We start from the raw sequence: 14563 nt of genomic DNA on the forward strand, positions 1-14563 counted from the left end.
AGTTTCCACCATTGAAAAAAATACAATTCAATTTAAAGATTAAAAATATCTAGATTAAAATAAAAATTATAAATTTGCTATAATTTTTTCAAGTGATGGCGCCAAAATTGATTCTAGAGCATTAAAAAAAAAAACAAAGGAGGATTTCTTTTAAAAATAAATAAAATAAAATATAAGTATTCATTAATGTGAATAGAACTACAGATAAGATTATTTGGTCCCACAGAATAATGGAAATAAAATTTGCCAACAAAATGAATTCAAGTCAATTTTTGATATCCTAAATTTGACTTTTGAGAGAAAACTTAAATGAAATAAAATTAATAATAGAAATACAACAAAAAGTAATAATACTCATTTATCTATATCATAGACAAAAAAAAATAACAACAATATTTTTTTAGTATCTACTATTCTACTCAAATAGAGATGTTACAAATATTTTTTTATAAAAATATTTGTTTTAAAACTTAAAAGTATGATTTGTTTGTTTAGCTATATTTTAAATAAAAGTAACACTTTTATAATATATTAAAATTAAATCTTATAATTTTTTTTTAAAGTTAAGAGGGAACTCAAACTCTAAAAAAATATGAGAATAAAAAAAATATTTTTACATTAAGATAATTATAAAAGGAGCCACTCAGATAAAGACGCTTAAAATGTCTTTTTTTTAAAGATATTTTTCAATAATTAAAATTCAATACATATAATTGATTAAATCATGTTATTTTTATCAAAATTAGATTAGACAAATTGATTTTAGCCAAAAAAATCAGTGAATTACACTTTGAACTGGTCTAAATTAATATTTTTTAATATAAAAAATGACTACAATATCTATTCTATTATAAAAAATAACTAAAATACTCATTATTATTATTATTATATAAATTTTGAGAATCGAAAATCCTAATTCTTCTCTTATCTCTGTACTATTATAGAATTAGGATTTAGGGTTCTTAAAATTAAAAGAAAAAAAAATATATATATATAGAAATATTTTAGTCATTTTCTATAATAGAGTTATTGTAGTCATTTCTATAAAAGAGAATATTAATTTAGTCAATTCAAAATTTGGTTTACTGATTTTTCGGCTAAATCAATTTATCTGATCTAATTTTGACAAAAATAACACGATTTATTTAATTAATTATATATATTAAATTTTAATTACTAAAAATCATCTTTTAAAAAAGATGTTTTAAGCGTCTTTATACGAGTAACTCCTAATTATAAAATCTTCAATCTACTGTGTAGTATCCAGTAATGTTCTGAAAACCGGTTCGAACCGGCCGGTCGAATCGGTCGAACCGGAAACCGTTAGCAAATACGGTTCGAACAAAAGGTAAAACCGCTAAATTTAAAAACCGTTGTTAAACCGTTGAACCGGTCGAGAACCGGTCGGTCAAACCGAACCGTGACCCGGCCGGTTTTTAAAATTTTGTCAAAAACGCTGCGTTTTGCCCACAAATCCAAAAATGAACCCTAGCCTTTCAGTTTTCAGTCTTCACCCAACTGTCGAGCCTCCACCCTCCACCCTCCACTCTCATCTCTCGCACTCAGTTCCCACGCCTCGAGTCTCCACCTTGAGCTTCCGGCGCAACCTCCGTCCAGCCACCGCAGCCGTCGCAAGTTCCGTGGAAGTCACTCACCGTCGCAAGTTCTTTGGAGATTCGCACAGCCCTTTCCATCGAGAAGTCATCCGTGGAAATCGCAGCCACCGCCACCACTCCTTGTCGTCGCGAGTGTCTTCCTGCTGGCGCCTGCTCTGTTTTACCCTTCCACCCCAGTCACTGTCCCTGTCGCCGCCAGCTCTACATTCTTCCCTGTCTTCCACTAACCCTAGGTATAAATCTAATTTGTTGTAATAATAATTATTGAAGTATGATTAATTCTTGGTTCTAACTTCTAAACCTTGCTATTATTACTTGAAGTATGATTAATTGTTGCTTCTACATTCATCATTTCATTCAGCAACACCATTCGTATACAGACCGGGTCAACACCCATTTGAAGCATTATTAAATGATTTTCATTTTGTGATTGATCTTTCCGTGTTGATGTGTGTATATGTGAGGACTATTTCACACAAAAAAATATTAGTTGTTGAAGGATCTCACTGGAAAATAAACTTGTGTGGCCATTCATTGACACATTATTGCACAGAGGAAAATCTATTGTTGAAGGATCTCACATGTTTGGTTCTTAGGGAAGAAGATTTTGAAGATAACAACTTCTTTATGTGGATTTGGCTGAAGAAGTTTTCTAATATTGTTTAATTTTGAGTAGTATTTGATTGTTGTTAATTTGAAACTGACTTGAAGCAATTGTAAGTATTATGTTAGCATCAATGACATTGTTTATATGTTTATATCATTAATGTTACTCTCATTGTTGATTTCATAGTGCAAAAAATGTTCATTTATGTCTGATTCTGTATGCTATATTGGGCGTGTTCAGGTTTTTACATGTGTTGGACTTACAATAAAAAAAAAAATCTGTCACATATAATATAATCATTATAGAGCAGGTCCAAGAAACCAAAAAAGATAATTATATATAATGTTTACAAGAATGAAAATTTCAATTTGTGCAGAATCTATTACTCTGTTACAGTAATACATTATATTTAGGATGTTGTTAGCATTAGTATTAAGTCACACTAGCAAGATTAATTGTTTGGATGTTGTTTCTTGAATTTGATTTTTGATGCTTTTTAATGTTGAATTTGATTGATTCTGTGAATATTTAGACACCCTTTTATTTATGATTCATGGAATTGAGAATTGGATTGTTTGGTACTACTCTATATGTATACTTGTTCTATGTCTTGGTGCTGAGTTTCACAAATATTCTCAATTACTTAGAGCTATGGTTTCCTTCTTGAATGGAATTTTATTTTTCCAAAAGAAATCATAGAGGATTAGGATTGTGGATTCTTTAATTGAGTGATGAATGTAAAGCTGAATATGATGATGACAAAAGTGCTTGGAAACATATATTTTAAGAGTTTAAAAAAAAACTTTTGAGTTTGTAAATTGATAAGATCATATAGTTTTGGTGTGTTTATTTATATTTTATTTATTATTTTATTAGAAAACGGTTTTTTTGGTTCAACCACGGTTGAACCGGTTGAACCTGAAACTAGTAAACCAGTAACTAGAGCGGTTCGATGACCGGTTCGGTTTTCAGAACCTTTTCACTATCCACCTATTTTGTTTTCCTATAAAATTCTTGGTCGTACACGGTCTTGTTTTGTTTTGATTTGCATATTCGATTTTTTCAAGGAGTGGTCATTAAGAACGCTTAATGCATGGTGCATGCGTTCCAATTTTCGATCCAAGAAGGCAAGAGCTAGCCAAGAGCCTTTCCCCAATTCTTGTGTTGTCCACATTTCAATGTTTAGGCGACATTCACAGAGTCAACCCAATTGACTTGCTCTGTCCACGAAATTCAAAAAGTAACCTGTCGCTATTTCATTCATTTGCATTGTTTTTTACATCTCTTGCTCTAGTCTAAAACGCTATCATTTCTCCATCACTGCTTGCTTCATTGCCAAGTGAACCTCACATCACCTCTCATCCGATGGAAAGAATCAGCACCACACCGCCTCAGCGAATTTGCAAATACGACGTTTTCATCAGTTTCAGGGGTGCAGACACCCGCAACACCTTCGTCGATCATCTCTACAATCACCTCATCCGAAAAGGTATCTTCATCTTCAAGGATGACAAGACGCTGGAGCAAGGTCAACCCATTTCATCTCAGCTGATGCAGGCAATTAGGGATTCACGGGTTTCCATTGTTGTCTTCTCAAAGGAGTACCCCACTTCCACTTGGTGTTTAGATGAAATGGCTGCTATTGTTGACTGCCAGAGAGAGTTCAATCAAGCTATCTTGCCAGTTTTCTATGATGTGGATCCTTCTCATGTGCGCAAACAGAACGGTGTGTACCACGATGCTTTTATTTCCCATTCACAGAGACAACAGCTAAATAAGGTCCGTCGCTGGAAGAGTGCTATGACGACTTTGGCAAATTCTGTTGGTTGGGATGTTAGAAATAAGTACGTATACTACCACACAAACCATTCTTATTAATTTTTCTTTTCCATCGTTGTGCATGTACTTATTAATCGATCAAGTTTGGATAGGCTAGAAATCTAATTTATATTAGTTCCGTTATGTTCTTACTTCTCATCAGTATTATATTTTTGTTTCTATTTCAGGCCAGAGTTCAAAGAGGTTGAAAATATTGTTCAGAAAATAGTGAAAACATTGAATCATAAATTCTCTGGGTTTGCTGATGACTTGATTGGGATGCAACCTCGTGTGGAAGAATTGGAAAAGCTTCTCAAGTTAAGATCAGAGGATGATGGCTTTCGAGTTTTAGGATTATGGGGGATGGGCGGTATAGGAAAGACAACTCATGCTACTGCCTTATATGATAGAATCTCTTATCAATTTGATGCTTCTTGTTTTGTGGAGAATGTGAGCAAACTTTACAAGGATGGTGGTGCTATGGCCATACAAAAACAAATTCTTCGCCAAGCTTTGGAGGTAAAAAGATTAGATACTAAAAGTCCTTCTGAGATATCTGGGATTATAATAAATAGGCTACACAGTATAAAGGTCCTTATTGTGTTGGACAATGTTGATCACCTAAAGCAATTAGAAGAGTTGGCTATCAATCCTAAATTACTTTGTGAAGGGAGTAGAATAATCATAACCACCAGGGATGAGCATATTTTAAAAGCGTATGGAGCGGATGAAGTTACACTTGCGGTACATAGCCGGTCCCAAGCCCGGATAAAGGAGGAGGGTTGTGTTAGGTCTTTGGCAACCAACGTAAAAATATAGCCGAACCCCCCATGACATGAATCAAAGACATTATTGCGCTAAAGCTAGGTCGTTACCCGGAAGTAACGCGCCGTATGGCTCGAGTACGGTGTCAAAGCAAGAGCCGCTGCATCGGTGCCCGGATGTAGTGTTAAATAAGCAAGGGTTCTCGCGTTTTCGTGAACGAACGAGGGTAAATAAGCTAGTTCACAAAGGAAAAGGTAAAGGTCGAAGCGACAAAAGGTTGAGATTTGGGACATGGAACATAGGCACTCTAACAGGAAAGTCCATGGAGGTGGTGGACACCATGACAAGGAGGAAGATTAACATTATGTGTCTATAAGAAACGAAATGGGTTGGTGCAAAGGCTAGGGAGTTGGATTCTTCTGATTTCAAACTTTGGTATACAGGAAAGGTGAAGAATAGGAATGGAGTTGGAATAATTGTGGATAAGCAGTGGAAGAAGGACGTAGTTGATGTCAAGAGGGTGGGAGATCGGATCATCTCTATCAAACTTGTGGTGGAGGGAGGTGCTTTCCATGTGATTAGCGCCTATGCACCGCAAGTGGGTTCGGACGAACAACACAAGATAAGGTTTTGGGAGGATCTAGAGAGTTTGGTTCAAGGCATACCTTTGGGAGATAAGATTTTCTTAGGAGGAGATTTAAATGGCCATGTTGGGAGAGAAGTGACTGGATATGGGAGTATTCACTGAGGCCATGGTTTCGGGGTGATCAATGCCGAAGGTAAAACTATTTTGGACTTTTCCTCAACTTTTGATCTTCTCATCGCAAATACATGTTTTAAAAAGAGAGACGAACATCTTATAACCTATAAGAGTGGCATGACAAGCTCTCAAATCGACTTCTTCTTGTTGAGGAGAGTCGACCGGAAATTTTGCATTAACTGTAAAATTATCCCGGGAGAGAGTTTGACAACACAACATAGGGTGCTCGTCATGGATTTTCGCGTTGAGCAAAAGTTGAGGAAAAGACATCATACAAAGAACCCAAGGACGAGGTGGTGGCGGATGAAAGGTGAGGAACAAAGAAGCTTCCTAAGACGGGTAGGAGAAGAGGCAAAGTGGGATGGGAATGGAAGCGCGGAAGAGATGTGGAGGGAGATGGCAGAAGTTATTAGAAGAACAGCAAAAGAAAGTTTTGGTGAATCTAAAGGAATAGGACCAAGAGACAAGGAGTCCTGGTGGTGGAATGCGAGTATACAAGAAAAGATAAAGATAAAAAGGGAATGCTTTAAAGAGTGGTCTTTATGCCGCAATGCAGATAACTGGGAAAAATATAAGGCGGCTAAGAAAGAGACAAAAGTGGCTGTAAGTGAAGCAAGAACAAGAGCATATGAGGGTCTCTACCAGTCTTTGGGCACGAAAGAAGGAGAAAAAGGTATATATAGAATTGCAAAGAGCCGGGAAAGAAGAACGAGAGATTTGGATCAGGTTAAGTGCATAAAGGATAAGGATGGAGAGGTGTTGGCTCAAAAGGAGAAGATTAATGAAAGGTGGAAGAGCTACTTCTACGAGTTATTTAATGAGGGACAGAAGACTCTTCCGAGCCTTGGTCGATTATGCACAAGGGAAGAAGATCAAAACTTTGACTACTATCGAAGGATTCGAGACTTCGAGGTAAAAGAGGCTCTAAAGCAGATGAAAAATGGCAGGGCAGTAGGACCTGATAATATCCCGATTGAGGTTTGGAAGGGTCTTGGAGGAAAAGGCATCAACTGGTTAACCAAGCTTTTTAATGAGATTTTAAGGTCAAAGAAGATGCCTGATGAGTGGAGAAAGAGCACCTTGGTACCTATCTACAAGAATAAGGGGGATATACAAAGTTGCGGAAATTATAGAGGGATTAAGCTTATGAGTCATACTATGAAGTTATGGGAAAGGGTGATAGAACGGAGGTTGAGAAAAGAGACACAAGTAACAGAGAACCAATTTGGATTTATGCCAGGCAGATCTACCACTGAAGCGATATACCTATTAAGAAGGATGATGGAGAAGTATCGTAGTAATAAAAGGGATCTACACATGGTGTTTATTGATTTGGAAAAAGCGTATGATAGGGTACCAAGGGAGGTCTTATGGAAGGTTTTAGAAAAGAGGAGAGTAAGGATCGCATATATTCGGGCAATTAAAGACATGTATGATGGAGCCACAACTAGTGTGAAGACTCAAGGTGGTGTGACAGAGGAATTCCCTATTGGTATAGGATTACACCAGAGATCATCCTTAAGTCCATACCTTTTCACATTAGTCTTAGAAGTACTCACAGAGCACATCCAAGAGCCTGTGCCATGGTGCATGCTTTTTGCTGATGATATCGTCCTTATGGGAGAGTCAAGGGAAGACCTAAATAAGAAGTTGGAGTTATGGAGAGAAGCTCTAGAAGTGTATGGTCTGCGCATAAGCCGTAGCAAGACGGAATATATGGAATGTAAGTTCAGTCTGAGAAGGGAAAACTCCAATATAGAGGTGAAAATTGGAGAGAACACTCTACGAAAAGTTAAAAGTTTTAAGTATCTTGGGTGCATCATACAGGATAATGGAGAGATTGAACATGATGTAAATCATAGGATCCAAGCAGGTTGGTCAAAATGGCGGAGTGCATCTGGTTTTATATGCGACAAAAAAGTGCCTTTAAAACTTAAAGGTAAATTCTATCGCACCGCTATAAGACCGGCTATGCTGTATGGTACGGAGTGTTGGGCGGCTAAAGGGGAGCACGAACATAAGCTGAGTGTGGCAGAGATGAAGATGTTGAGATGGATGAGTGGTCATACGCGATTGGATAAAATAAGGAATGAAGATATAAGAGAGAGAGTTGGAGTAGCACCTATTGTGGAAAAGATGGTTGAATCGCGTCTCAGGTGGTTTGGACATGTGAGAAGAAGACCGATAGAACATCCAGTCAGGAGGGTGGATGAGATGGAAGATGGACAAAGGGCGAAAGGCAGAGGAAGACCTAAGAAGACCATCCATGAGGTGGTCAAACGAGATCTACATGTAAACGGTCTCTCTGTAGACATGATACATGACAGAGCACAATGGCGTCGTTTGATTCATGTAGCCGACCCCACCTAGTGGGACAAGGCTTTGTTGTTGTTGTTGTTGTTGTTGTATGGAGCGGATGAAGTTCACAATGTTCCCCTATTGAGTGATAAAGAAGCTTATGAACTGTTTAGTAGAAAAGCCTTCAAGAGAGAGGGTCCAAGCAACAATTGTGAGGAGCTGATTCCTGAAGTACTTAAATACGCTCAAAGACATCCACTGACAATTAGAGTGGTGGGTTCTTTCTTGTGTTCCCGCAATGCTACCCAATGGAAAGATGCTTTGGATAGATTAAGGAATAATCTAGAAGACGAAATTGCAAATGTGCTTCGGATAAGTTATGAGGGGCTACAATTTGAGGAGAAAGAAATATTTCTACACATTGCTTGTTTTTTCAGAGGGGAGAGGGAGGATTATGTAAAGCGAATACTAGATTCTCTTGGATTATATCCTCATATTGGAATTTCAGTTATTGCGGAAAAATCATTCATAACCATTAGAAACCAAGAAATTCATATGCACGAAATGCTGCAAGAGTTGGGAAAGAAAATTGTTCGGGAGAAATATCCTCAAGAACCTGGATCATGGAGTAGGATATGGAGTTACAAGGATTTCCATCATGTCTTGATGTCAGAAACGGTAATGCGTCACCCTTAGTTTCATTAGAAAATTTTAATTTTCACGTTTCTAAGTGATTGAACATATATATGCCGATGATCCGGTTTTCTTTTTTCTGTTTAATTACTTTGAAACTTTTTATGTTTTTGTTAAACTTTCAATTAAATTCTTGCAGTTTTGCAATTAGACTTTTATAACATAAATTTATTTTTAATTAAGTTCTTACTTGTTATTTGAAAAAAAGAAAATATAGGTAAATAACTCTTAATCAATCAAATTTAAACAACTGTAGTTAATAATTATTAATTTTATATTTTCTTATAAATAAAATTTAAATAATCACTAATTAATAACAATTAATTATTATGGAGAATAGTTCGATAATGTTTGTTAATTTGTTTTTAGTTAGTTCTTTGTTGGTTGTCTAACGAAATTGTTTAAAAAATTAATAAATATTCTTAGAATATTAATTTTTTTTAATTTGAAATAAAATATTCTAAAGATATTTATTATCATAACACAATTGTAAAGAGGAACCAAATTAAATTTTTTTATTAAATATAGAAATGCCATTTCAAATTTTAAATTACAGAGATACTTGTGTGCAAATTTGTCAAAACTACAAAATTAAACATTTTTAAAGTACTTCCATTGTTGTTTACTAAAAATTCATGTTTGTCAGGGAACAAATGAGATTAAAGCCATAGTTGTTGATATAAAAGAGGATATCAGCGATTGCAATCAGATGGTTGAAGGGTTGGCCAAAATGAAGGATCTCAAGATGCTCATTGTACATCAAAAGAACAACCATTCAGAAAGTAGACTCAAATCTCTTTCTAGTTGTATGAAGCATTATCTTTCATCGCATGGTTATCCTTTCCCTTCTTTGCCATCACTGTTTCACCCTTCAGAAAGTAAACTCAAATGTCTTTCTAGTTGTCTGAAGTATCTTTCATGGCATGGTTACCCTTTTCCTTCTTTGCCATCAGTGTTTCACCCTTCAGAATGTCTCGTTGAAATGAATTTGTCTGGTAGCAGTATCAAAAGCCTATGGGAAGGCCGCAAGGTATTATTAGACTATTAGTTACTACAATGATTTTCTTGTCCTTTTCTTTCTCTTTTTTCCTGCATAAGACACAATTGCAGAAGTAAAGCATCATTAATTAACGAAAGAAAATAGTCACCAAAAAATTAACGAAAGAAAAATAATAATCAGACCTAGATTCAAATTTTATTTTGAATTTTAAAAATTCAATTTTATATGTAAGTCCCTAAACATACACAATGCAAATTATTTACATTAGGCAATTACTTAATTTAATAGGATTTAGGAAATAAATATATTGTTATTTTTTAATTGATAATATCACTTCTATATTATGAGTTTGTTTGAATACTATTAAATTGTTAGAAAAATATTTTTTTAATAAAAAGATATTTTTTATTTTATGTTTGACAATATTTTAATAATAAAAGTAAAAATACTAAAAAATTAAAAATATATATTTTTAAAAGTTATAATTTATATTTATTTTTAAAATAATTTTTACTTAAAAATATTTTTAACATAATAAATAAATAAAAAATACTTTTATATTATTGTACTTAAATAAATTTATCAAATAAAAAAATATTTTTACATGAGATATCTAAACATAAAATTATTTTTACTCTTTTAAAATTTTTTTTAAAAAGAACCATTTGAACAATTAAAAAAGACCTTTTTATTATGAGAAAGTCACCCAAACAAACTCATATGATATTCTCATAATAAACTTTTTTTTATTACCCTAAAAAATAAAATAATAAATATAAAGAATAATTAAAGAATTCTAAAAATTGATAATATCGCTCTCCTAATATTTAAACTTATAGAAAAATTATCAAGTATTCTAAAAATATTAATGTTTTAATAATTTTAATCGTTAAATAATTATATATATTTTATAATAAAATTAATGGTTAAAATTATGAAATAACAATATTTCTAAAATATCTAATAACCTCTAAAAATTATAACAAAATTTACTTATAAGTCATGAGGTGGCATGATTATAAAATGCTAACCAAACAAAATGGAATAGGCTTTTTATAGGTGGGATTTAATTGCCAAAAGGATTCATCTTTCCTTAATCAAGATTTAAACTTTTGAATTTTATTTTAGACGGGAAGAAATTTTAAATTTTGGCCCAGTTATTTCTCCTTTACAAGTCAATGACAAATTAAATACCATATTTAATGGTTAATACCTTGGTTGTGAGGAAAAAAACTTATGGTTCTATTTTCTTACGTTAAGGTAGAATTGATAAAAGTATTATTTTTTTAAGGTAGTTTATTAAAGTTAAATTTTAAAAGATAATTTTTTAATCATTGTAATTTATTATATGTTTAATAAATTAAATTAAAAATATTTTTAATAAGTATAAATAATAACAATTAAATTTAGTAAAATAATTATTAAAATTAAAAAAACATAATAGATATAAATATTAAAATAAATTTAAATATTTATTAATATATAAGATTATACTATATTTTTTAATTTTAATAAGAAAATTAATTTTAAAAAATATTTTTAAGTGTCTTTAAAAGTACTCAATTTTTTAAAAAATTATGAATGTAAGTACATAATATGTTTTATTTACTAAATATAAAACGAAGTATTTGTTATAGATTAAAAAACCCGTGTCCGTGTGTGATCTATTGTTCAGTTTAAAACTAATCCTTTCTTTTAAAATTGTAGTAAATCGTTATATTTGGAACGTAAGAATATTTTTTATTCAAATCAGGTTTATGAACAATGTCAAAAACATTTTTTAACGTTTTGTTTTTCAAAAATATTTTTTGAATACTAGAAATCCATAGTTGTTTATATTTATATATGTTTTTCACATGTTTAGTAGAATAATAAACTACAAAATAATTAAATTTTTTACAGCAGAATAATTAAACTTTAGTATTAGAGTAAATAATTAGTGTAAAACTACAACATTTTTATTTGGTATCTAATAATAGTCGTGTTGATTCTATAGATATCTATAAGCAATTTCTACCGTTGTTTGGGCCTTCACTAGCCCCAAATTAAAACGTTAGTCGTTTTACGCTAGTTTATTGTGATAAAAAGAATACGAGATTATTACTGAATTTGCTTATTCAATGTTAAAAATGAGTTTATGCACCACTATAGTATTTTGAATTCAATTATAAGAACCACTATAGTATAATTGGAATTTGAAAAACTAAATTAATAAGAGTCATGAATATAACAGAATATGGAAATTTATTATTAATATTTTTAGAAGTTCAAATTTCATTCTCCTAAATGAGTAAATGAAATTAAATTTCTTTATCCTACATGGGTAAATGTAACCAAATTTTATTTTCAAAATATATTTTAATTTGTAAAAAATATTTCCTTTACATTATAAGCAATTTTTTCTAACCACCCACTAAAGTTTTATTTAAACTAATGTGATTATGGCAAGAAAATAGTATAGTATTTTAAGCCTTATTATATATTAATGGTCGAAATTTTTTCTTTCTCCCTTAGAAGAATTGAAAATTTTGGCAGAAAACTGACTTGCTGATGAAGATTTTAAAGCTTTGATTTAACAAACTGACTCGCTGATCGTTGTTCTATTTCACAGACATTTTTTCGCCTAACAATATTAGATTTGAGCAACTCGAAAAAGCTTATGGAAACTCCAAATTTTGAATGGTGCACAAGTCTTAAGCGACTAGATCTTTCAGGATGCACAAACCTACAACATGTTCACCCTTCAATTGGCCTTCTTGCACGACTTGTCTACTTGAATTTGCGAAATTGTAGTAGTTTGGTTACCCTCTACTTTGGCGGTGATGAATGCAAGTTAAGTTCTCTCATAGTTCTACATCTCTCAGGCTGTACAAAATTGGAAACTATGCTAGATTTTTCAAGGATCTTAAATCTAGAATATCTTGATCTTGAACAATGTACAAGTTTGGCTAAGGTGCATGAATCTCTCTGGTCCCTTGGAAAACTTAGATCTTTGAGTTTGAGAGGTTGTCTAGGGCTGAAGGAGGGACCCAACGATATCAGTTGGATGACATCTCTTCAAACTCTAGATTTTCAGGGGTGCTCAAGGCTTTTGAAACTTCAGCTTATTTTGAACAAATATGAAAGATCCAAACTTCACCAAACTCTTGGCAAGTCCATCATTTCTCCTCGAATTTCGAAAGCTTTGACATTTCTAGATCTTGGCTTTTGCAATCTAGGGAAAGTCCCTGATACTATCGGGGAATTAAAGGGGTTAGAAAGACTGAATTTACAGGGTAACAAATTCAATAGTTTACCCTGTACCATTGAGAGTCTTTCCAGCCTAGCATATTTGAACTTGGAGCATTGCTTTAATCTTTCTTCATTGCCTACACTCCCATTTGTCAATAACTCATCAGGAGGACGATATTTTAAAACAATATCTGGATCAAGGAATCACGGTTCAGGACTATATATGCTTTACTGTCCCATAGTTGATATACAGCGTTGTCTAAATTGGGCATTTGTCTGGCTAACAAGATTAATTAAGGTGCGAAATTATATGCTATGCTAAGTCTATCACTACTTCCAAACAATCTCTATCTCACTGATATATCTTTGTGTGTTTCCTCTGGTACCAGCAACCTTGTCATTTCAGGTGTGGCTTTGACATTGTTATTCCTGGGAGTAGTATTCCATGGTGGTTCAATCGTTTATTTGTGGGTGGATCAACAATAAGGATAGTGGACTCTAATAATATGGATGACAATTGGATAGGCTTTACCTTTTGTGTAGCATTTTGTGTAACCGATCCTTCAGCGATTACTGGTTCTTCTCATAACCGGTTGTCCACGTCATTGCCGAGTCCATTTTATCTTTCTTTTGAAAGTGAACAGGCAGAAGAAACCTTCTGTATGCCATGCCGTTTAGACTTTAAAGGTGGGTCCCAACCTCCTAAGACCCAAAACTTAGAACATGTCTGGATTATCTATATTTCTCGGCCACACTGCCATTTTGTGAAAACAGGAGCCAATATCACATTTAAAGCCTGCCCAGGCATTGAGATGAGGAAATGGGGACTGCGCATGGTATTCAAGCAAGATATAGAAATAATTCAAAGAAACTCACAATATCAACTGGAAATCTCCATGTTTGTGTGTCCGTCTGAAATCCTACTTCAAGATCATGGGTTGGTTATTGAAGAAGTGCCTGAAAGCAACAACAGTAGCATTGGGCCTAAAGTCCAGCTTCCTTACAATTGGTATGTAACTGATGAGGAGGAAAAGGAGAATCTAGAAGCCAAAAGCAAAGAAATTAATCTCGCAAATATTGGCCTTTAAGTGAGGCCAACCACACACACTACAGGACCATCTTCCTTGAGGTAATTATCCTTCTTTTACTCATTTTTTATATGTTTGTTATTTTTTTTTCCTTTAATAGAAAGAGGATTCTTCAACAATCACTTATTCTTTTGCTTTGCCATTCTCCAAGCACATATGAAGATTGAAGAAGCAAAACAAGGCGGGAAAAATGGAAACTCTGTTGTTTTATTGTAAATTTGATGAGTCGTTCTTCGTATTACTGTTAGGTTTGTGGCTAACCCTAGCTAGTCCAATCATAAAAAAAAGTTGTATGGGAAGTTGAGAACTCTGAAAACGTGAGTGTTCTTATTCTGTATTTTGATGGTGAAAATTACCCATTTGTTATTGACTTATATCCCAATGCAACCATGACTCTCGTCATATTCATCTTGCTATATATATTGATGGTTGGATCAAATACTGAGTAAAATTAACCTCTTTTTGGTTCGACCTTATGTACTCTGTTTTTGTTATTTCATAGCTACTAGAAGTTGCCACATTTTGAGAGAAAGTGTACCTGCAAAAGTGATTTCTTTGTTGCTATTTTTGAATCAAATATTTGCAACAAAAAATGCTAAAGAACAATCAGAATTTTTTATTTTGTGTTATTAATTAACGACTAATGTTTAAAAATATATGATAAAATATGTTGTTAGATTATTAGAT

At 33.2% G+C, this 14563-nt stretch overlaps 1 protein-coding gene across 1 annotated transcript; it reads left to right on the forward strand.

Annotated features, from left to right (window-relative positions):
* Positions 1 to 1715: 1715 nt before the first annotated feature.
* Positions 1716 to 14315, forward strand: LOC112707226 (TMV resistance protein N). The gene is made up of 9 exons (XM_029288500.2): positions 1716 to 1849; positions 3564 to 4067; positions 4230 to 4773; position 5453; positions 7989 to 8542; positions 9204 to 9587; positions 12169 to 13086; positions 13178 to 13917; positions 14028 to 14315. Exons 2-8 carry the CDS (start codon positions 3589 to 3591, stop codon positions 13874 to 13876), a joined length of 3579 nt encoding a protein of 1192 aa, XP_029144333.1. The 5' UTR covers positions 1716 to 1849; positions 3564 to 3588; the 3' UTR covers positions 13877 to 13917; positions 14028 to 14315.
* The last annotated feature ends 248 nt before the right edge of the window (positions 14316 to 14563 follow it).

Source organism: Arachis hypogaea, chromosome 8, assembly GCF_003086295.3.
Source record: "Arachis hypogaea cultivar Tifrunner chromosome 8, arahy.Tifrunner.gnm2.J5K5, whole genome shotgun sequence".
Lineage (NCBI taxonomy): Eukaryota > Viridiplantae > Streptophyta > Magnoliopsida > Fabales > Fabaceae > Arachis > Arachis hypogaea.

What these genes read in the sequence shown, in the direction of transcription:
- LOC112707226 (XM_029288500.2), top strand. Translation starts at nt 3,589, where the DNA reads ATGGAAAGAATCAGCACCACACCGCCTCAGCGAATTTGCAAATACGAC. An exon ending in GGTTGGGATGTTAGAAATAA is followed by an intron (nt 4,068 to 4,229) that starts GTACGTATACTA and finishes TTTCTATTTCAG; the next exon opens with GCCAGAGTTCAAAGAGGTTG. An exon ending in ATGTCTTGATGTCAGAAACG is followed by an intron (nt 8,543 to 9,203) that starts GTAATGCGTCAC and finishes CATGTTTGTCAG; the next exon opens with GGAACAAATGAGATTAAAGC.